General features: G+C 41.4%; 1 protein-coding gene across 3 annotated transcripts in view; it reads left to right on the top strand.

Annotated features, from left to right (window-relative positions):
* SLC23A2 (solute carrier family 23 member 2) overlaps positions 1-13,267 on the top strand; it is a 142,427-nt gene extending 129,160 nt beyond the window's left edge. For all 3 annotated transcript variants that reach the window (XM_070381241.1, XM_070381242.1, XM_070381240.1), the window contains 4 exons: positions 2,730-2,859; positions 3,930-4,067; positions 6,963-7,058; positions 8,897-13,267. In XM_070381241.1, the coding sequence (XP_070237342.1) occupies positions 2,730-2,859; positions 3,930-4,067; positions 6,963-7,058; positions 8,897-9,129 (597 nt within the window). In that variant the 3' untranslated portion in view covers positions 9,130-13,267. The remainder of the gene's footprint in view (positions 1-2,729; positions 2,860-3,929; positions 4,068-6,962; positions 7,059-8,896) is intronic.
* Positions 13,268-22,070: the final 8,803 nt, after the last annotated feature.

The following is a 22,070-nucleotide window of genomic DNA, read 5'->3' as shown; positions in this document are numbered from 1 at the left end:
TATCCAGTTATGGCATTCCATGTACAGACATGGACATTCTGACTACTTGATTAGAGGTGAGGCTGCCTACCCTGCTGTATGTTCTGAAGTTCTGCAGGTTGAATGGGTTGGATTCCATATGCAGGACTGCTATGTTGAGAGTGTTCCACTGTCTGTCCCACAGAAAAGGGCAGCATGACATGGTAGGGAGGTGGTTGCTTTGGATTCAGCCCTGGCTCTGTCATATTCTTCTGACATGACCATGGGCAAGTTACATCTTCTCTCTGAATTTCTTGCAGAATTTTGGAATTACTTCATGTAAAGCATTTAGCATGTGCTTAGATAAGCAAACTAGAGATATTGTTATATAATATTTAGACCTAAGTTTATTTCTAGGAAGAGTAAACACCATCTTCTTGGCCATACTATCTTTTTTGATGGTATCCAAAAGGAGATCAGTTCTCCTCTGCAGCATACCACCCTGTTGAACACTTTTGGAAAGTCAGAAATGCAGTGTCAATTTTTCAGTGGCCCTGGAGGCAGAGCTGCAACTCAAGAAGGAGATCAGAAGGGAGCCTAGGAAGTGGTTCCAGGGAGAGTGCAGTGAGAAAGATGTGAAGGCTTCACATAAGCACCAGGAGGGCAGGGATTTTAGGGCTGTGTCTCTGGTGTTTAGAATAGAAATGTATAACAGGCACTTGGTTAATGTTTGTTGAACAAAAGAGTGACTAACTTGCTGCTTTTTTTGGACAGCGTCTAAGGGAGATCAGCCCTCCATGCATGGTTTTCATACAAGATTTATTGTTTCAGCATCCTTAGGGCCAGCCCAGTCCTCCCCACTGCACATCTAACAGGACTGACTCTGCTGGGAGATGGATCCCTCTGTCTGGTTGCTCTTTGTCTTACTCATCCCTCAAGACCATCTCTAGGGAATCCTCCCCAACTTCTCAGAGTTTTTTCTTCCCACTGGACAACCCACAACCTAATAATTGCAGCAGTATCAGTATTTGATCATAAGCTTATGATTTACTTGTATTTGTATCCATCACCTCCCCCTCACTCTGAAGTGCTGGTCCTTGAAAATGTTTGCTGAAAATGCTTGCTTTTTGTAAATGAAAGGCTTCCTTATCATGTAATATAGCCAAGCGTCAGTCATTTTTGCTCCATTGCCAATTTGCATGGCCCTTTTTGCTGCATCCCTGCACTTAGTGGTGGTATAAGGGGATGAGCTGTAAATTGGAATAATGGAAGCTAGGCTCCAGCATCAGCTGTGACTGATTCTAGCCGGGTAGCTCAGTACAAGATTTGCTTCTTACTCTGAACTTGACCCTTGGGCTCATTGAGAAGCTCTTGCAAGGTCTAGCCCAGCAATCATCCAGGAGAATGGTGCAGCAGTGGAAATGTTCTGTACTTGCACTATCCCCTGAGGGAGCCCCCAGCCGCTTATTCCTACTGAACACTTGAAATGTAGCTAGTACAACTGAGTCCGGTTTTACATTTCATTTCATTTTAATTATTTAAATAGCCATTTCCTATTCATTGTAACTCCCACATAAAGCATTGTGGACACTATTCCATTTCTGGAAGCTCTTTAATCCAGTTTATGTCCTCAGGATGTTCTCTTGGGAGAGGCAGCACAGAGTGGAGACCAATAGTGCAGGATTCTTGAGCCCAGTGCCAGCTCTGTCTCTTGTTACCTGAGTGACAGTGAACTAGATGGACGCTTCTAGAAGGCAGAGATCAAACTTAACCAATAAAGTTGAGTCCACATGGGAAATGCTGTGTGTGATGCTGCAGAAGTCCAATGTTGGGAGAATCGAGCCTTGGAATGAAAGAAGGCTTTGCAGGGGAGGTAGCTTTAGGGTAGTATCAGTACTTTGATATGTGTCAGAACTGGCCAGGAGGGGGATGAGCACCAGAAGACTTAGGCAGGGACCTGATCTCCTAAATCATGATATTAAAGAGGTTACTCCGTTACAATGGAGAGGACAGGTGGGCAGAAGAAAGGCCAGAGGAAGCAAGTTCAGGTGGGAGGCTATCAAATAACCTAATGCTTGCCAGATGTTGTTCAGACTATTTTACATGGAGCTTATAAATCCTCAAAGCAGAAGCACGCTGTTCATTGTCACGGAGATGAGGATCCTGCCACCCAGAGAGGCTAATGCCCATCATATGGTTAGAGATGGAGCAGAGATAGGAGTCAGGCCTCTCAGCTCTAGAATCCTGCACACGGTGGTCTCTAGGCTGTGCCACCTCTCATGATTAATATGCTGGGAGGAGAAGTTCCAGAACTGTTTTGTCTCATCTGCCGGAACCCAGAAGAAAAGCAGGGGTCAAGTGTACTTTTCGCATTTTGGATTTGAGACACTACCAGATCATCCTGGCTGGTGGCTGTAGGCATTAAGAAACCCAAGACCACAGCTCAGGAGTGAGTGCAGAGTGAGGTGACATTGCCCAGGGCTCAGAGACCCATAGGTCAAGCCCTGGAGTCCCCATAGTCAAATCCAGCAGGAACCAGATGGGACGGGAACAAGGAAAGGTGGTGAGAATCTTTTTACCCTGGATGTGTTTTCAGTAGTTATGTATTGATATCAATCCTCATTGTAAAGTTAGACCCTCTTAACTAAAAGTTTTAAGGGTAACCTAGATTTTGTCTGTGGGTTTTGGTCACATTTGCCTGCTAGGACCTGAGTGTGCTCTTGGAGGACCTCAAGGTGAATGCCTGTCTCTGCCCTCTGTGTGTCCTGCAGGTTGGCAGTCGTCGCGTGATACAGTACGGCGCAGCCCTCATGCTTGCGTTGGGGATGATCGGAAAGTTCAGTGCGCTCTTCGCCTCCCTTCCAGATCCTGTGCTTGGTGCCCTCTTCTGTACTCTCTTTGGTAAAATTCCATTTCTTTGATAGTTGGCTTTCTTCTCAAGCTCCTTTTCTTTCTTCACATTGCTAAGGAATTCCTTCAGTGAGACTGAAGATAATGATAAATTTCTATTTTAAAATACAAAAGGATATACCTTATAAACATATAAATGCATATCACTTTCTGAGTTGAATTGATATTAAAGGTAGAATAACTGAGCTAGGAAAAATCAGATTAAATTTTAGTCTCTAGTTGCCATTTTTTTAAGGTTCTTATCATGCTTTATTGAAACCATACTGCCTTGAATATCCTCTGCAGATATCTTTGGATATCACATTTTTTTAATGTGGTATAGAAGCTGTTTCTTTTCTTGTATCTGAATTATTCCATTACAGATTTAGTTGCAGATAAGACCTTCAGGAGCAACGTTCTTTTCTTTTCTCTTTCGTTTGCCCATACTGTACAGCATGTGGGATCTCCCATGCAAGTACTAACTAGGCCGAACCCTGCTTGGTTTCTGAGATCAGATGAAATAGGGCATGTTCAGGATGGTATGGCCATAGACAAGGGTGTGGGATCTTAGTTCCCAGTTCTCTGACCAGGAATGGAACCCACACCCCCTGCATTGTAAGCACGGTCTTAACTACTGGACCACCAAGGAGGTCCCTAGTTGCCATTTCTAATTGATCTGAGCTCAGATATCGTCTCCCTGTAGGCCATTCAAGACTGTCAGTTTTTACAGAAGGGAGTCAATTTGATCTCTGTGCCATTCACGTTAGTAATCAGGGACCTGATATTCAGGCCCATATCCTGATGTAATTGAAATGTTTGAATTGAGTTTTTAAGGGGAACCATTGTCTTTAGTTTTCTGCCTGGTCTAAAGAAAGTGTAATGTTTATGCCTCTGAATAAACCCAGATAGTGCCTGAGTCAGGTGGTCACTTTCTGGTTCCATCCTGACACCTCACAGGTCTCCCAACTTGTTTCTGATGGGACAGAGAAAGGCCATTGTAGGGAGTCTGCCCTGGACAGCATACTTGTCATCCATGCCATAGGTGAGATAATGGAACTTGTGGTCTGATGTTTTCTCTCTAGGAATGATCACAGCTGTTGGACTCTCTAACTTGCAGTTCATTGATTTAAATTCTTCCCGGAACCTCTTTGTGCTTGGATTTTCAATCTTCTTTGGGCTCGTCCTTCCAAGTTACCTCAGACAGAACCCTCTCGTCACAGGTAGGAGAAACAGGCCTTGAATCTTGTGGCAAAATTGGAACCACAAACACCAGTTCATGGAACTTCAGGAATCATTTCAATGAATGTTCCTCTGTGTATTCATTGCAGTCCGCTTGGCTGAAGTTTAACTTGAATCCCTTTGCAACACTCCCCACTTGAGTTGGCACATGCATGTAACTGATGTGCGTGGCAGTCTCCTTTTTTCCTTCTTCCTCTCCCTGCTTCCATCTGTTCATTTTTTGAAAAAAAAGCCAAACAAATCAGGACCCTACCCTTTGGGAGAATGCGTCTGTAAAACCTTTTGATTTTTCAGACTAAGGCTATATTAAAATATAGAATTTCTTGAAACTTAACTTCATATACATGTTTTTCTGTTGGAATTACAACTATTTTGAGTTCAAGATCAACCTTCTTAAAAAAATTTTTATTGAAATATAGTTGCTTTACAATATTGCATACATTTCTATTGTACAGCAAAGTGAATCATTATACAAACATACATACCCCCCTCTTTTATGGATTTCCTTCCCATTTAGGTCACCACAGAGCACTGAGTAGAATTCTCTGTGCTATACAGTAGGCGCTCATTAGTTACCTGTTTTATATGTAGTAGTGTGTGTATGTTTAATTCCTTTTTTAAAAAGTTCTTTGTGATGTGGCCTATTTTTAAAGTCTTTATTGAACTTGGTGACAACATTACTTCTGTTTTATGTTTTGACTTTTTGGCCACAAAGCATGTCGGATCTTAGCTCCTTGACCAGGGTTCAAACCTGCAACCCCTGCATTGGAGGACAAAGTCTTAACCACTGGACCACCAGGGAAGTCCCTAATTCCTTTTTATGTTAATACCCAAATATCATAAAGAATGAACAAAGGAAGAACATCTTAAGAAACAACTTTTGCTGCTGACATTTTATGCAGAATTGGGGATCATTTTATATATGTGTATATTTTTTATTTAGCTGATGTTCACATAACAAAATTAATCATGTTAAAGTGAGCAGTTCAGTGGTATTTTAGTACATTTACAATGTTGTATAATCACCACCTCTCTCTGGTTTCCAAAACATTCTCATCAGCCCAAAATAAGATTTCATACCCATTAAATAGTTAACCCCCATCATTTCCCTTCCTCTCAGCTCCTGGCAACCACCAGTCTGCTTTCTATTTCTATAAATTTACCTATTCTGGATGTTTCATAAATGGAATCCTACATTATGTGACTTTTTATGTCTGGCTTTCACTTGTCAGAATGTTTTCAAGATTTATCCATATATAAGTATTTCATTTCTTTTTATGGCTAGATAATATTCCATTGTATGTGTATACCATAATCTGTTTATCCATTTTTCCACTGATGCACATTTGAGTTGTTTCTACTTTTGGACTAGTGTAAATAGTACTGTTACGGACATTGATGTGCAAATACAGGCAGTTCTCACTCATGGTAGTTATGTTCTATAAAATCCCCGTGAATATAGACCTAGCAAATCCTGAACCATAGCTCTTGGGAGAACACAGTCAATAGCACTAGATCTCATGCCTGAATGACATTCATCTCACATATTTTCTCCATTAGGCACCTCATGGCCATTTTGCAATGGGGCTGTTTTAAATAGCGAGATCACCAATGAAGAACCACAAAGATGCAAAAAAAAAAAAAAGTGTTATTATACAGACTGCTAAAAGAATATTGTTTACGGTCTGAGAGCTGAAACCAGAAGGCAGAGCATTACCTTGTTTAACCTCAGCTGGGAACATGTGTGTTGGGTGACTCAAAATTTTCACTGCTTTGTACATGTCTGTGAATGACTAAAAGCACCACGAGTATTCATTTTGGGTTTACAAATAAATTTTAGTGTGTAGGCAATTCACAAACAGCAGAATCTGCCTGGTAATGAGGACTGTTTGAGTACCTGTTTTTAATTCTTTTGGGTGTATGGCTAGGAATAGAATTGTTGGGCCATTCTGTGTAACTGTTTGAGGAATACCTGTTTTCCATAGCAGGTGAGCTATGGGACATTGCTCACAACATTCCCATCAGGTATGTTGAACACAGTGATTTCTCTTTCTCCACATTCTCACCAAACATGTTATTTTTCTGTTGGAGATCATTATATTTTTAAATATAAAAAGTGTGTGAATTTCTATTTTAATGTATCTCATTCATATAATGACATCTTTAGAAATAAATTTGCTCTAAATTAAAAGCAGCTAAGCACTAATTAGTAACCCAGAATTTTGAAGCCCTTCATTTGATTGCTGATCTCACAAATATTTTTGTCATCTTGTTATTCACTTTGTAAACTTTTCAACCTTAAAGTAGCCATCTTTTATATTGGTTTTTTTTTTTTTTTTTTAATAATCTGCAAGCAGCACTCCCCCACACCCCTGAAGGCTTCATAGTTTATTATAGAATGAACTTCATTCTATGAGATTTGGGGTGGGGACTGTGCTGGGTCTTAGTTGTGGTACACAGGATCTTTCATCGAGCAGAGTGCAGGTTCTCTAGTCGTGGTACACAGGCTTAGTTGCTCTGAGGCATGTGGGGTCTTAGTTCCCTAACTAGGGACCGAACCCTCGTCCCCTGCATTGGAATTCTTAACCATTGGACCACTGAGGAAGTCCCCTCTGTTAGATTTACTTTCTGTGAATCATTGTTAGAAATTTTCCTTATGGCGATAACTTGATTATTGTTGAAAGTAGTTTAAATAATTTATTTACTATTATTGTCATAGTAGTTTAAGGCATTACTGGCGAAAATTTATACATGCGCAATAGAAATTTACACTTTCATGCACTGCATTGATTGGCAATTAGGGTCCACCCCAGTGTTCCTTTTTAAGTCAAGGACAAGTCTATTCTGTCTGTGACCTGTTGCTATGTTGTTTTTAGGGATAACAGGAATCGATCAAGTGTTGAATGTTCTTCTCACAACTGCTATGTTTGTAGGAGGCTGTGTGGCTTTTATTTTGGATAACACCATCCCAGGTATGTGGCATATATCAAACATGCTTATTATATATGTGACTTACCTTTTTGCCAAATAAATATGGGAAGCAGGAAGCATGAATCAGTTCAAAGCCATCACTGATTACACTTTTCTAAAGTGGTTAAGATGATACCTTGAGCCACCTTTCATGAATCACTTTTTTGCTAGTAAACTTAGTTTTTTTCCTTCTTGCTGAGTTATTTCTAAGAGAAAACAGATGAATTCTTTGTATATGGTGATATGGCAGCAGGATGCTTTGAGCATGCTCCAGCTACCTGCCCTCCTGCTCAGCCTTGCCTGGAGCCCTGCAATTTGGCTTTCATTGACTTGTTCACATACTTCTGAGCCAGCTGCTACCAGCGGACAGCACTCCTCCTCCTTCTATGCCAAGTGCTGGGTGACAGACTTAAGGTGCGATGTGGCCCTGCCTTGTGGCTTCCTAGAGAAGGCTACTTTATATTGTTGTGAAATGCCGCCATGGACACACTGGTAGATTCATCCTGTCAAGGAAGGGTGATGTTTATTTTTGAGCTTAAAGGTTCTGTTGAGATTTTGCCCTTAATCTACCTCCAAAAGCCTCAATCAAGAACAGGTCACTGGGGAAATGAGAGATGAACACATCGGGCAGAAGGAATCACACACATGAGTAGGTGGAAGGTGTTAAATTTGTGGGAGGTCAGTAATATCCTCTTTCTTTCCTAAGTCAGCACTTAATAGAAAGAGAGACGAAGGAGTCAGGCAGATGGAAATGGTCAGTTTCATTACTGAAATGCCCATGGGAGGGTATAGCTTATATATGCGAAAATAATGAGAAGTTCTTAAGCCCTGCACCATAGGATAGACCTCATCACCCAGGCTCAGGCAGAGAACTATATTGTTAGGGCTCCCATGGAGCTAAAAGCAGGTACCAGTGCTATCTGCACTGTAAAGACTTTTGGAAAGGAGCCCAGGAGTACTGAGCCATGAAGATCCAGATCTTTCTTGTTGACTCATCTGTCAGGGTGCAGAATTGCCAAGAGTGTTACACCAGTGGACGTTCATCCTCATAGGACCACAAGTGGGGAATTTGTGACAAATGCACCCCACCCCCCAGTAAAATGGAGCAAAGCAATATAAAAAAGGTATGTCTACATAAAGAAAGCTGAGTGCCGAAGAATTGATGCTTTTGAACTGTGGTGTTGGAGAAGACTCTTGAGAGTCCCTTGCACATCAAGGAGATCCAACCAGTCCATCCTAAAGGAAATCAGTCCTGAATGTTCATTGGATGGACTGAAGCCGAAACTCCAATACTTTGGCCACCTGATGTGAAGAACTGACTCATTTGAAAAGACCCTGATGCTGGGAAAGATTGAAGGCGGGAGAAGGGGATGACAGAGGATGAGATGGTTGGATGGCATCACCGACTCAATGGACATGAGTTTGGGTCATCTCCAGGAGTTGGTGATGGACAGGGAGGCCTGGCATGCTGCAGTCCATGGGGTTTCAAAGGGTTGGACATGACAGAGTGACTGAACGGAACTGAACTGAACTGATGTCTAGATGAGGGGGGTCGTGGGTGTGCAGTGACCGAGTAGTGAAGTCATTGTGAGATGTAATAAGGATTCTGATCCTATTTTGCAAGATCAAATCTGTGTTTTAGAAATATTTGTTTTGAGTGGTTAGTGATTCTTAGATTTCTGGCTTAAGCATCAACTACTACTTCCTCAAGTGCTCTTTTCTGTCATCCTATTCCATTCAATCTACAGGACAACAGAAGCAGAGAATCTCAATTCTTGGTAGAACTGTTTAACTAAACATTCCATTGTTCTGTTTTTGTTTTGCTGTGTGTGTTCCACAGGTACTCCAGAGGAAAGAGGAATCAGAAAATGGAAGAAGGGCGTGGGCAAAGGGAGCAAGTCTCTCGATGGCATGGAATCCTATGATTTGCCATTTGGCATGAACATTATTAAAAAATACAGATGTTTCAGCTACTTACCCATCAGCCCAACCTTTGCAGGCTACACATGGAAAGGCCTCGGGAAGAGCGCTAGTAGCCGGAGTTCAGATGAAGACTCGCAGGCCACAGTATAGCCGTAGCTCATCCTGTGGCCTGGCCACAGTGAGGCATGAACCTATAGTTCCTTGCTGAGTAACAAGCAGTAACATATATGTTTGTAGATCTGCATTTACATTCTCCACCCCAGAGCTAAGACAGATTACAGGTAGCTTTTTCTTGTGGGTTGTGATCATGTCTAATACGATGTCTCATCTATCTTTTTATTTAAGCCCTTGAGAACATCCGTTGATAGTCATGGTCACTGAATTTGAAGTTCCTGCTCTCCTGTGGGAGTGGATGCTTGAAGTCTACAGTGACTCCTTGTTTGCAGTCCCCTTCTAACACCCTGTGCTAGCTTACTTACAGGGCACCTCCAGGGCTTTCTGTCCTTGAAAGCACCAGGACCTGTACCTATAGAGACCTCCTCTGGTCAGGAGGTACCAATATCCTTGCATTGTCACAACTGACTGGTCAAGTGTGATTTTATGATGCCTGATACTGTGTGTAGGTGGCTGCTAGCCAGTTGAAAACAGTGAGATGCTTTACACTGTGCCCAGATCTGTGCATGGGTAAAGTCTGTACAGATAGAATGGAAATTGGGGGATTGGACAGGAAGGGAAAGTACCTTGAAATCAGTATCTGATTCTCAAGTACACTTTCTTGGTGCCACCCTGGCCCAAGCTAGGCCAACCCATCTCTTATTGGTCTCCTTTTTACTAGTAGCTGAGACACTCTATTTGGTATTCATCACTCCTGGCTGGTGTGACGGGTATAGAGTGCTGCACAAAGGCACCAAGCAGATATTTATGAGGATCTTGGCTCTGCTGACATGTGGATGTCAGTTATCGTTGTGTGTATTTGTAATTACAAGATTTTATTCCTATTTAATGTTACTGATTATGGATTTTTTAAATCAGTGTTTTTCCATGTGACCCTCTTACCTTACATCCCTATTACTTGTCCCTTATCTCCTATCCCCCATTAAGAAAGGAACCAGCATTTGTTAAAGCTATGGACACCAACAGGGAAGTTTGTTGTCATGGCTCTAGAAGGCCAGTAACCATTTTTGTGGTTGTGTTTTGTATTGCTTGATACCATGAAAGTGTAAATACATAATGCTTAATCTGTTTATCAAACTGACTGCTGGACCAGAGCCCAGAAACCATGAGTTAAGTTATACGTTGATTTGTTTTCTGAAGAAGGGAAGCCAGGGCAGGTGACAAAACAGCTGCCGTATTGAATGGTTCCGCATCCTGGTAAATTAATCACTGCAGTTAAGTTGCCATTCACATCTGGCAGTTAAGGCTTAAGGAGACTTTCTGTGGGTTGTCATGTTGAATGTCCACTGGATTTTTATTTTCCAGAGGGGAAGACTAGATCCCCTGACCAAATGCTTCCTTTCTTGTTGAAGGGGTAAGAAAAGCAGCTAGCAGTCCCCCTCTCTTAAATTCTTATTAATAACATTATTTCTGACAAAAATGACTTAACTGAATTTGGTTTGAAATTTTCAGTCAAAAGAAAAACCTGAGTGACCTTGTTTCATGAGATAGTACTTCTTGAGTGTTTATTTACCTGATTGTTTACAGGCAGTGGGCACATGGCTCTTGGCAGCCTTGAATCCACATGGTGAATTTCTGGCCCCCACAACTGGCCTTGACTCCTATAAAGTTTGGGGCTTTAAGGCCTATTCTGGCAAGAACACTCCAGAGCTACTGCATTGTTTTGCCAAAACCTTATTGCAAATTAAGTAAAGAAAGACTCTAAATTTAAATTTGTATGGGTTTTTTTTGGGGGGGAGCATATTTAGAAGCACACTGGTTAATGATTTTCATCCTGTTGACTTGGTGAGTCCTGAAGACTGACAGCCCTAGTTGTCACCTTAATTGCCTAGTTTATTCTGTTTGTATTTTGCTTAGCATCTCCAATTTCTCTCCTCTGAACAGTGGGGAAAACTGTTAAACATCCCAGAGATTTGCAGTATTCTTGCTCTCTAGATGAGCAGAATGACCAAATACCCAAATGAAAGCCTCTGAACCATTGGTAATTCAGGAACAAGTTCCCTTCAGCTTAACTTGACCCAGGCATCTTCTCTCCCAATGGGTAACACTCAGGACGTGTGCAAGTCTTCAAAATGTGCAAAGAAGCCCTGTGCCCACACCTCCTATTGGAAAAAGAGGGTTTTCCCCCTTCTCGTTCCATTGGGGCCAACTTAGATTCTCTGTCCATGGTGGGGGGGGAAGGCATAGGAGGTTAGAAAATGTCCTCTTGCTTGCAGACACACTGCAGAATGAGTCTGTAGATGAAAAAAAACTATATTCATCTGCTTCTTGGTTTGAGCACATACCTGAAAAGGAGGTTTTGGGGGATACTGTGCCTGTGCACCTGCCATGTGCGTTATTGGGGCCACATACACCCCATGCTTTGGCCAGTTGAATGTTGTAGGATGTTTTGAATGTGAATGTCCTTGGACATAGCATTCATTCTCCAATTCCCACTTGAACACCTACCCCCGCATTTTCCCATTTATATTGGTGATCATGATGTGAAAAGTAGAAACTTAAAAATAGGACAAAAGACGCTGCAGTATCACTGGTTGGGGGGCAAGGGAGAAGCCACACTGGTTTTGATAACATATCTAACATGGATCATAGAAAAATGGGAAATGGCTCCAGTCTTTGTAGGCAATTTTCATTCTTATTCTCACAAATTTCACATAGATTTACTGATACAGAATATTTCTTAAGAGGGCTTCAGTGTTAGATTGTAGTAAGTTTCTTGTGATTGATCAAGGCAAGGGTCCTGATGGTTTCTCGTTTTCATGGTAACAAATTCATACACAGAATTTACTTCATACTGTAGAATACTGACTTTCATAATGATAACCTGGTTTATGCATGAATATTGCAGTATTTCCATATAGTAAAATAATATTTCTACCCAGGATAATAGTCACAGTTTTCCAGGGAGGGAATGTAATTTTCATGACAATGTCATGTGATGATAGAATTTCTCCATTGATGAATCTCTAGTATGTGTTTATACTTTATTTACCCACGCATATATTTTATGACCATGAGCTAAGTTGTTATTTCTTTAATTCATGTCCCTGCTGAAATATTAGTACTAGCAACTTGGACTTGAAGTTGACAACTATAATCTTCCATAACAATCAATGCCACAAGAGTGGTCAGGCCAGATAGGAGATGAATAAGGAACTGAGGCAGAAGCCTCATCCCAGAACCTGTCTGATGCACAGAAAGGCAGCATCCTGCATACTCACCCCCACAGCTTGGGGTGGACACACAGCTGCGGGCAGCATGCCTGGCATGGCTGTTGCTGCCTGCTGGTTTGCTCACCCGGCTGTGCCCCCTGAATGCCCTGGCAGCCTGAGCTCTCACAGGGCCCACTTCTCCAGGGAGCTACCCCTTGGTCTTAGGAAAACACTTGGGGCCTCATATGTTACTTGTATTGTGCTCTGTCCCCTTACGATTTTGACACAGAGAATAGGACCTCCTCTACCCTCCATTCCTCCTGCAGTCACAAGTGGAGTAGTGCAAGACAGTTGCCCATTTTTTGCCAGTCCTCAGCTTCTGCCCTTGGACCCTTGAAGCATGTTAACACTGAAGATCCCTTTTCAGCTGCCTCTCACACATTCCTGTCCTTTTAGTCTATTCTTGACCTCCTTGTCCTCACCCTACACTGGTGACATCCAGCCTCCTTAGAATTGCTCTGTGTGTTTCCTGGCACTTAGGACACCCTCCCCAGTGGTGCCATCTTACTGACGGTCAAGTTAAAACACTTTTTGTTCATTCATAGCAACCTTTGTCATGTTAGTCAGTTTCTGACTGTTCTTAAAACAGTAGGGATGCCTATATTTTCCTTAAGTTTTTGTGACTGACTTTGGCTATATACCTTTCTGGGATTTTGTTTGGTTTTTATTTTTATTTTGCATATTGAGGGTATTTGGGGTGGGGTTGTTTTTTATGTCTAATTCTTTTATGGCGTTTTTAAAAAGAATTTTCATATTGTTTTTCTAACATACCTTCATTAAACGTTTAAGTATTTTAATATGTAATATTTGGACCAGATGTTGTGAATAATAGTAGAGATAAAGCTATTTTATTCTGTATTTTTAAAACTGTTCCGTACAAATAAAAGCTCTCCTGGACGCAATTCTGCTGTTCATGTACTTTGGCTGGTCTTTAAGAAACTTGTCATTAATTAAAAGTCATCACCTAGGAGAGGGAAATCAACTAATAAAAATTTCAGTTCAGCAGGTTCTAATACATTAAAACTCAAAGGAGGATAGCAGTTGCTGAAGTATCATTGGCCCCCATGGCTAGAGAACATTTGTCTCCTTGGGAGAATACCTAACAGGGAAAGGAGACCTTGGTTGGAGGATGCCCTCATGCTGGGCTTTGGGGTGAAATTATGAGTCTCTTAGTAAGTTAGTGACATCTGGAGGCTGGAGACCTTTTAGGTATTGGTGACCAGAAAGACTGTCGTGTCCACACAGTGGAATCTAAGGTTCCCAGAGCAATCTTGGCTCCTTTAGGATTGAGGCTGGTACAGGAAATGCAGAGGTGTGGGTGCCAGAAAAAGCTCAAAGCCAAGCTTGAGAGCTGCTCATTCAGTCAAAGGCATGGTTCCCAGCGGAATATGAAGACAAATCCAAAGGTGCTTTTTGGGCATATTTCTTAATTTAGAGCAGACTTAGAGCTCCTCCATCCCCATCTTTTCTCCAACTAGTTGCCTTTAGTCTTTCCCAGCATCAGGGTCTTTTCTAATGAGGCAAAAGGAGAAGAGAGTGGCAGAGGAAGAGGTGGTTGGATGGTATCACTGATTCAATGGACATAAACTTGGGCAAACTCCAGGAGACGGTGAAAGACAGGGAGGCCTGGTGTCCTGTAGTCCATGGGCTCTCAAAGAGTCAGACACAGCGACTGAACAACAACAATAAATCCACATCTGTATCCCTCGTTTGTCTCTGGCAGTTTGAGCCATAGTGAACACCACAGCTGCTTCCATAGGAATTCAGCCTGCTGCTTCCAGTTCCCAATATCCTGACCTATGAGTCACTGCTAAGCATCCAGTTACAAGATGAACTGTTGCACCTTACACCACTATATACGTGAGGAAAATACATGTGAGGTATTTCATGCCCATGTTCTCACCCCTAGTTGGGACAACAGCACGTGTCAATATTAAAGCCCCACCCCCTATCCCATGGACCTCTCACCTGGTACACCCCCATTCCTCCCCAAGAGAGGCCCACTACCTGGATTTTGGGTTTATCCTTTACTTGCTTTTCTTCACAGTTTTGCATATATATACATTTCTATACCACTTACTGTTTAGTTTTGCATGTTTTCGGACATTTAAAAGGTGTATGAGCTGTCACATTTTACTATTGTGAGATTATTTCATGTTGGTACATAAGCTTCCAGAGAGAATGAGCAAGAACGAAGCCCTGTAGAGCTAGGATCATCCCATGAATGCCAAATTTTCCATCAACCCTGTTAGTGGAGTTACATTTTTCACTTCAGTCATTCAGTCATGTCCCACTCTGCAACCCCATGGACTGCAGCACGCCAGGCTTCCCTGTCCATCACCAACTCCCAGAGCTTACTCAAACTCATGTCCATAGAGTTGGTGATGCCATCCAACCATCATTCTCTGTCATCCCCTTCTCCTCCTGACCTAACTACCCCCCCAAAGCCCCACCTCTTAGTACCAACACACTGGAGATTAGGTTTCAGTATATGAATTTGGGTAGACGCAATATAGCACTTGGTCGTTAAAATGTAGTGAAGGCCAAAGGAAAAAAAATGCCAATAATATGCTCAAATTATATTTCAGGCCATATCAACTTGGTGATGGAAGGAGAGAGACTTACAGAGATGAGAAAAACAAGCCCAGTGTACCAATATCAATAAATGGACTAAACTTGTCAATTAAAAAGTAGATTGTTAGACCAGGTAGCAGAATGAAATCCTGATCATATACTCGTTTGCAACACTGAGTTCATAAGTGTGGCTGTGATTGTTGAAGGCTGCAACAACTTATGTCCAGAAGTTGATAAAAGCTATTTGCCTGTCATTTTTATATATGTTGAGTCCAGTACTAAAATATCTGGCCTGTAGTTTGCATGTCTTTAATTCTAGGAATTTATTTTTTGGTATATTTTATGAAAGTCTTAACCTATAATGGATTGGGAAAAACAAAAAAAATGATCCTTCATCACAGATGTGTCTAGAAGTACTATTTACAGACTGGTTTACATAAGAGTGTACAAAACTGAAAGTAAAAGCATGGGTGAAAGAATCTCAGGGGGCAAATACTAACCATCTATTATATTATTTGCAGACAAATCCTAAGACGAAAGTTGCTAAGGATAGGGAGGTTCTGGGAATTCTTTGGTGGTCCAGTGTTAGGACTAGAGCTTTCACTGCCATGGGCCTGGGTTCAATCCCTGGTTGGGGAAATAAGATCCCACAAGCTGTGTGGTGCCGCCGAAAAACAGGATGGGAAAGTTCAATTGACAAAGAGGAGTATTTTAGACATATGCACCTAATGAGATAACCTCAAAATTTATGCAGTATAAATGGGTGGAACTAGAGGAAGAAATTGATAAAAGTCCACCAGCCAGTGGGAGAGTCCAGTACTTCCGTTTTGATATGTCAGGCAGACAAAAATTAAGCATGATCTTCTTTTTCTGAATGTTGAGCTTTAAGCCAACCTTTTCACTCTCCTCTTTCACTTTCATCAAGAGGCTTTTTAGTTCTTCACTTTCTGCCGTAAGGGTGGTGTCATCTGCATATCTGAGGTTATTGATGTTTCTTCCAGCAATCTTGATTCCAGCTTGTGCTTCTTCCAGCCCAGCGTTTCTCATGATGTACTCTGCATAGAAGTTAAATAAACAGGGTGACAGTATACAGCCTTGATGTACTCCTTTTCCTACTTGGAACCAGCCTGTTGTTCCATGTCCAGTTCTAACTGTTGCTTCCTGACCTGCATATAGGTTTCCAAGAGGCAGGTCAGGTGGTCTGGCATTCCCATCTCTTTCAGAATTTTCCACAGTTTATTGTGATCCACACAGTCAAAGGCTTTGGCATAGTCAATAAAGCAGAAATAGATGTTTTTCTGGAACTCTCTTGCTTTTTCGATGATCCAGCGGATGTTGGCAATTTGATCTCTTGTTCCTCTGCCTTTTCTAAAACCAGCTTGAACATCTGGAAGTTCACGGTTCACGTACTGCTGAAGCCTGGCTTGGAGAATTTTGAGCATTCCTTTACTAGCGTGTGAGATGAGTGCAATTGTGCGGTAGTTTGAGCATTCTTTGGCATTGCCTTTCTTTGGGATTGGAATGAAAACTGACACTTTCCAGTCCTGTGGCCCCTGCTGATTTTTCCAAATTTGCTGGCATATTGAGTGCAGCACTTTCCCAGCATCATCTTTCAGGATTTGAAATAGCTCAACTGGAATTCCATCACCTCCACTAGCTTTGTTCGTAGTGATGCTTCCTAAGGCCCACTTGACTTCACATTCCAGGATGTCTGGCTCTAGGTGAGTGATCATACCATCGTGATTATCTGGGTCGTGAAGATCTTTTTTGTACAGTTCTTCTGTGTATTCTTGCCACCTCTTCTTAATATCTTCTGCTTCTGTTAGGTCCATACCATCTCTGTCCTTTATTGAGCCCATGTTTGCATGAAATGTTCCCTTGGTATCTCTAGTTTTCTTGAAGAGATCCCTAGTCTTTCCCATTCTGTTGTTTTCCTCTATTTCTTTGCATTGATCGCTGAGGAAGGCTTTCTTATCTCTTCTTGCTATTCCTTGGAACTCTGCATTCAGATGCTTATATATTTCCTTTTCTCCTTTGCTTTTCGCTTCGCTTCTTTTCACAGCTATTTGTAAGGCCTCCTCAGACAGCCATTTTGCTTTTTTGCATTTCTTTTCCATGGGGATGGTCTTGATCCCTGTCTCCTATACAATGTCATGAACCTCCATCCATAGTTCATCAGGCACTCTATCAGATCTAGTCCCTTAAATCTATTTCTCACTTCCACTGTATAATCACAAAGGATTTGATTTAGGTCATACCTGAATGATCTAGTGTTTTTCCCTACTTTCTTCAATTTAAGTCTGAATTTGGCAATAAGTAGCTCATGATCTGAGCCACAGTCAGCTCCCGGTCTTGTTTTTGTTGACTGTATAGAGCTTCTCCATCTTTGGCTGCAAAGAATATAATCAATCTGATTTCGGTGTTGACCATCTGATGATGTCCATGTGTAGAGTCATCTCTTGTGTTGTTGGAAGAGGATGTTTGCTATGACCAGTGCGTTCTCTTGGCAAAACTCTGTTAGCCTTTGCCCTGCTTCATTCCGTACTCCAAGGCCAATTTGCCTGTTACCCCAGGTGTTTCTTGACTTCCTAGTTTTGCATTCCAGTCCCCTATAATGAAAAGGACATCTTTTTGGTGTTAGTTCTAGAAGGTCTTGTAGGTCTTCATAGAACCATTCAACTTCAGCTTCTTCAGCATTACTGGTTTGGGCATAGACTTGGATTACTGTGATATTGAATGGTTTGCCTTGGAAACAAACAGAGATCATTCTTTCGTTTTTGAGATTGCATCCAAGTACTGCATTTCGGAATCTTTTGGTGACCATGATGGCTACTCCATTTCTTCTAAGGGATTCCTGCCTGCAATAGTAGATATAATGGTCATCTGAGTTAAATTCACCCATTCCAGTCCATTTTAGTTCACCGATTCCTAGAATGTCAACATTCACTCTTGCCATCTCCTGTTTGACTACTTCCAATTTGCCTTGATTCATGGACCTGACATTCCAGGTTCCTATGCAATATTGCTCTTTACAGCATCGGATCTTGCTTCTATCACCAGTCATATCCACAGCTGGGTATTGTTTTTGCTTTGGCTCCATCCCTTCATTCTTTCTGGAGTTATTTCTCCACTGATCTCCAGTAGCATATTGGGCACCTACCGACCTGGGGAGTTCCTCTTTCAGTATCCTATCATTTTGCCTTTTCATACTGTTCATGGGGTTCTCAAGGCAAGAATACTGAAGTGGTTTGCCATTCCCTTCTCCAGTGGACCACATTCTGTCAGACCTCTCCACCATGAGCCGCCCGTCTTGGGTGACCCCCACAGGGCATGGCTTAGTTTCATTGAGTTAGACAAGGCTGTGGTCCCAGTGTGATTAGATGATTTTGTGAGCCCCCCAAAATAAAGTCTCTCACAGTTTCCATTGTTTCCCCATCTATTTGCCATGAAGTGATGGGACCAAATCTCATTATCTTAGTTTCCTGAATGTTGAATTTTAAGCCAACTTTTTCATTCTCCTCTTTCATTTTCATCAAGAGGCTCTTTAGTTCTTCTTCGCTTTCTGCCATAAGGGTGGTGTCATCTGCATATCTGAGGTTATTGATATTTCTCCAGGCAATCTTGATTCCAGCTTGTGCTTCATCCGGCCCAGAGTTTCTCATGATTTACTCTACATATAAGTTAAATAAGCACAATATACAGCACAAATACAGGTGACAATATACAGCCTTGACATACTCCTTTTCCTATTTGGAACCAGTCTGTTGTTCCATGTCCAGTTCTAACTAGTTGCTTCCTGACCTGCAAACAGATTTCTCAAGAGGCAGGTCAGGTAATCCAGTATTCCCATCTCTTTAAGAATTTTCCACAGTTTGTTGTGATCCACACAATCAAAGGCTTTGGCATATAAAATATGTATTCCTCTGACTGTAGTTGACATTAAAATAATCGTAATCAAATATATCTCAGTAAAATAATGAAAGTGCTAAAGCTAATGCATGTATATTTACCACCTTTTGTCCTGCATAGGAAGGTTTCACCTAATAAATGACATGGCTTGTTGGATGAAGTCTTCCAGAACATTCTAATAGTCTTTTTTGGTATTTTACATGGGCTATATATCCAATATCTATTTCTCTGCATGTATTGTACAGACTAGATATTTATTTTTATATATTTGTCTTATATCTAGTCAGATACGATTAAATTATTTTCTTAATCACTTTAGTGTTTTTTAATTAGTCAGTTAGATTTTCTTTTTTTTTCTGTCCATATTGCAATTACTAGAGTTCCAAGGTGATACTGTATAATAATAATGAAGTTGGGCATCCTCTGAAGTTGCTGATTTAGGTTAAGTGTTTGTTCTTAGAATATTTGTCACTGAATCTTGGTAAATTGTCTTTATTATATATTTAAAGTTTTTAATTTTATTTAGCATTTTAATTGGGTGGCTGCTCACTTTTATCAAATGGCTTTTCACCATTTAATTATTTATTATATGTTCTTGGTCCTTTAATTTATTATAATGAATTAAATTGCCAGATTTGCTGATTTTGAACTCGCCTTGCATTCTTGAAATATATCACACATTGTCACAGTGTCACACTCTGGGTCCATGGATGAGTTCTATTTGCTAGCAATCTTTAAGGATTTTTACAACCATATTCAGAAGGGCAATTGATTATAGTTTTTAGTTTTTGTATTTCCAAATCAGAATTAAATGTTCAGGTTATTGTGGCTTCATAAAAGAAATTCAGTTCAGTCACTCAGTCATGTCGACTCTTTGCGACTCCACGGACTACAGCACACCAGGCTTCCCTGTCCATCACTAACTCCCAGAGCTTGCTCAGACTCATGTCAGTGATGCCATCCAACCATCTCATCCTCTGTCATTGATGTCGTTCATATTTCTCCAGGCAATCTTGATTCCAGATACTGTCCAACCATCTCATCCTCTGTCATCCCCTTCTCCTCCCACCTTCAATCTTGCCCAGCCTTAGGGTCTTTTCCAGTGAGTCAGCTCTTCACATCAGTGGCCAAAGTATTAGAGTTTCAGCTTCAGCATCAGTCCTTCCAATGAATATTCAGGAGTGATTTCCTTTAGAATGGACTGTTTGGATCTCCTTGCAGTCCAAGGGACTCTCAAGAGTCTTCTCCAACACCACAGTTCAAAAGCATCAATTTTTCAGCAGTCAGCTTTCTTTATAGTCCAACTCTCACATCCATACATGATTACTGGAAAAACCATATCTTTGACTAGACAGACATTTGTTGGCAGAGTAATGTCTCTGCTTTTTAATATGCTGACTAGGTTGGTCATATCTTTTCTTCCAAGGAGCAAGCATCTTTTAATTTTATGGCTGCAGTCACCATCTGCAGTGATTTTGGAGCCCCAAAATATAAAATTTCGGTTTCCATTGTTTCCCCATCTATTTGCCATGAAGTGATGGGACCAGATGCCATGATCTTAGTTTTTTGAATGTTGAGTTTTAAGCCAACTTTTTCACTTTCCTCTTTCACTTTCATCAAGAGGCTCTTTAGTTCTTCTTCGTTTTCTACCACAAAGGTGGTATCATCTGCATATCTGAGCTTACATATTTCTCCCAGCAATCTTGATTCCAGCTTGTGCTTCATCCAGCCTGGCATTTTGTATGATGTACTCTGCATATGAGTTAAATAAGTAGGGTGACAATATACCCTTCCTAATAAAAGAAAGGTGGATTTATTTTATTTATTTTCTTTAATAAACTGTGGAAAAGTCTTCAAGAGATGGGAATATCAGACCACCTGACCTGCCTCTTGAGAAACCTATATGCAGGTCAGGAAGCAACAGTTAGAACTGGACATGGAACAACAGACTGGTTCCAAATAGGAAAAGGAGTATGTCAAGGCTGTATACTGTCACCCTGCTTATTTAACTTCTATGCAGAGTACATCATGAGAAACGCTGGGCTGGAAGAAGCACAAGCTGGAATCAAGATTGTCAGGAGAAATATCAATAACCTCAGATATGCAGATGACACCACCCTTATGGCAGAAAATGAAGAGGAACTAAAAAGCCTCTTGATGAAAGTGAAAGAGGAGAGTGAAAAGGTTGGCTTAAAGCTCAACATTCAGAAAACAACGATCATGGAATCCAGTCCCATCACTTCATGGCAAATAGATGGGGAAACAGTGGAAACAGTGTCAGACTTTATTTTGGGGGCTCCAAAATCACTGCAGATGGTGACTGCAGCCATGAAATTAAAAGATGCTTACTCCTTGGAAGGAAAGTTATGACCAGCCTAGATAGCATATTGAAAAGCAGAGACATTACTTTGCCAACAAAGGTCCATCTAGTCAAGGCTATGGTTTTTCCAGTGGTCATGTATGGATGTGAGAGTTGGACTGTGAAGAAAGCTGAGCGCCGAAAAATTGATGTTTTTGAACTGTGGTGTTGGAGAAGACTCTTGAGAGTTCCTTGGACTGCAAGGAGATCCAACCAGCCCATTCTAAAGGAGATCAGCCCTGGGTGTTATTTGGAAGGAATGATGCTAAGGCTGAAACTCCAGTACTTTGGCCACCTCATGCGAAGAGTTGACTCATTGGAAAAGACTCTGATGCTGGGAGGGATTGAGGGCAGGAGGGAAAGGAGACAACAAGAGGATGAGATGGCTGGATGGCATCACCGACTGAATGCACATGAGTTTGAGTGAACTCCAGGAGTTGGTGATGGACAGGGAGGCCTGGCATGCTGCGATTCATGGGGTCGCAAAGAGTTGGACATGACTGAGCGACTGAACTAAACTGAACTGAACTGACTAGACGGACCTTTGTTGGCAAAGTAATGTCTCTGCCTTTGAATATGCTATCTAGGTTGGTCATAACTTTCCTTCCAAGGAGTAAGCATCTTTTAATTTCATGGCTGCGATCACCATCTGCAGTGATTTTGGAGCCCCAGAAATCCCCAGAAATAAAGTCAGCCACTGTTTGCACTGTTTCCCCATCTATTTGCCATGAAGTGATAAGACCAGATGCCATGATCTTTGTTTTTGAATGTTGAGCTTTAAGCCAACTTCACTCTCTCACTTTCATCAAGAGGGTCTTTAGTTCTTCTTCGCTTTCTGCCGTAAAGGTTGTGTCATCTGCATA

This window comes from Bos mutus, chromosome 13 (assembly GCF_027580195.1).
Source record: "Bos mutus isolate GX-2022 chromosome 13, NWIPB_WYAK_1.1, whole genome shotgun sequence".
Taxonomy (NCBI): domain Eukaryota; kingdom Metazoa; phylum Chordata; class Mammalia; order Artiodactyla; family Bovidae; genus Bos; species Bos mutus.
The sequence above is the reverse complement of the archived record's forward strand: the minus strand, read 5'-3'. Positions and strand labels throughout refer to the sequence as shown.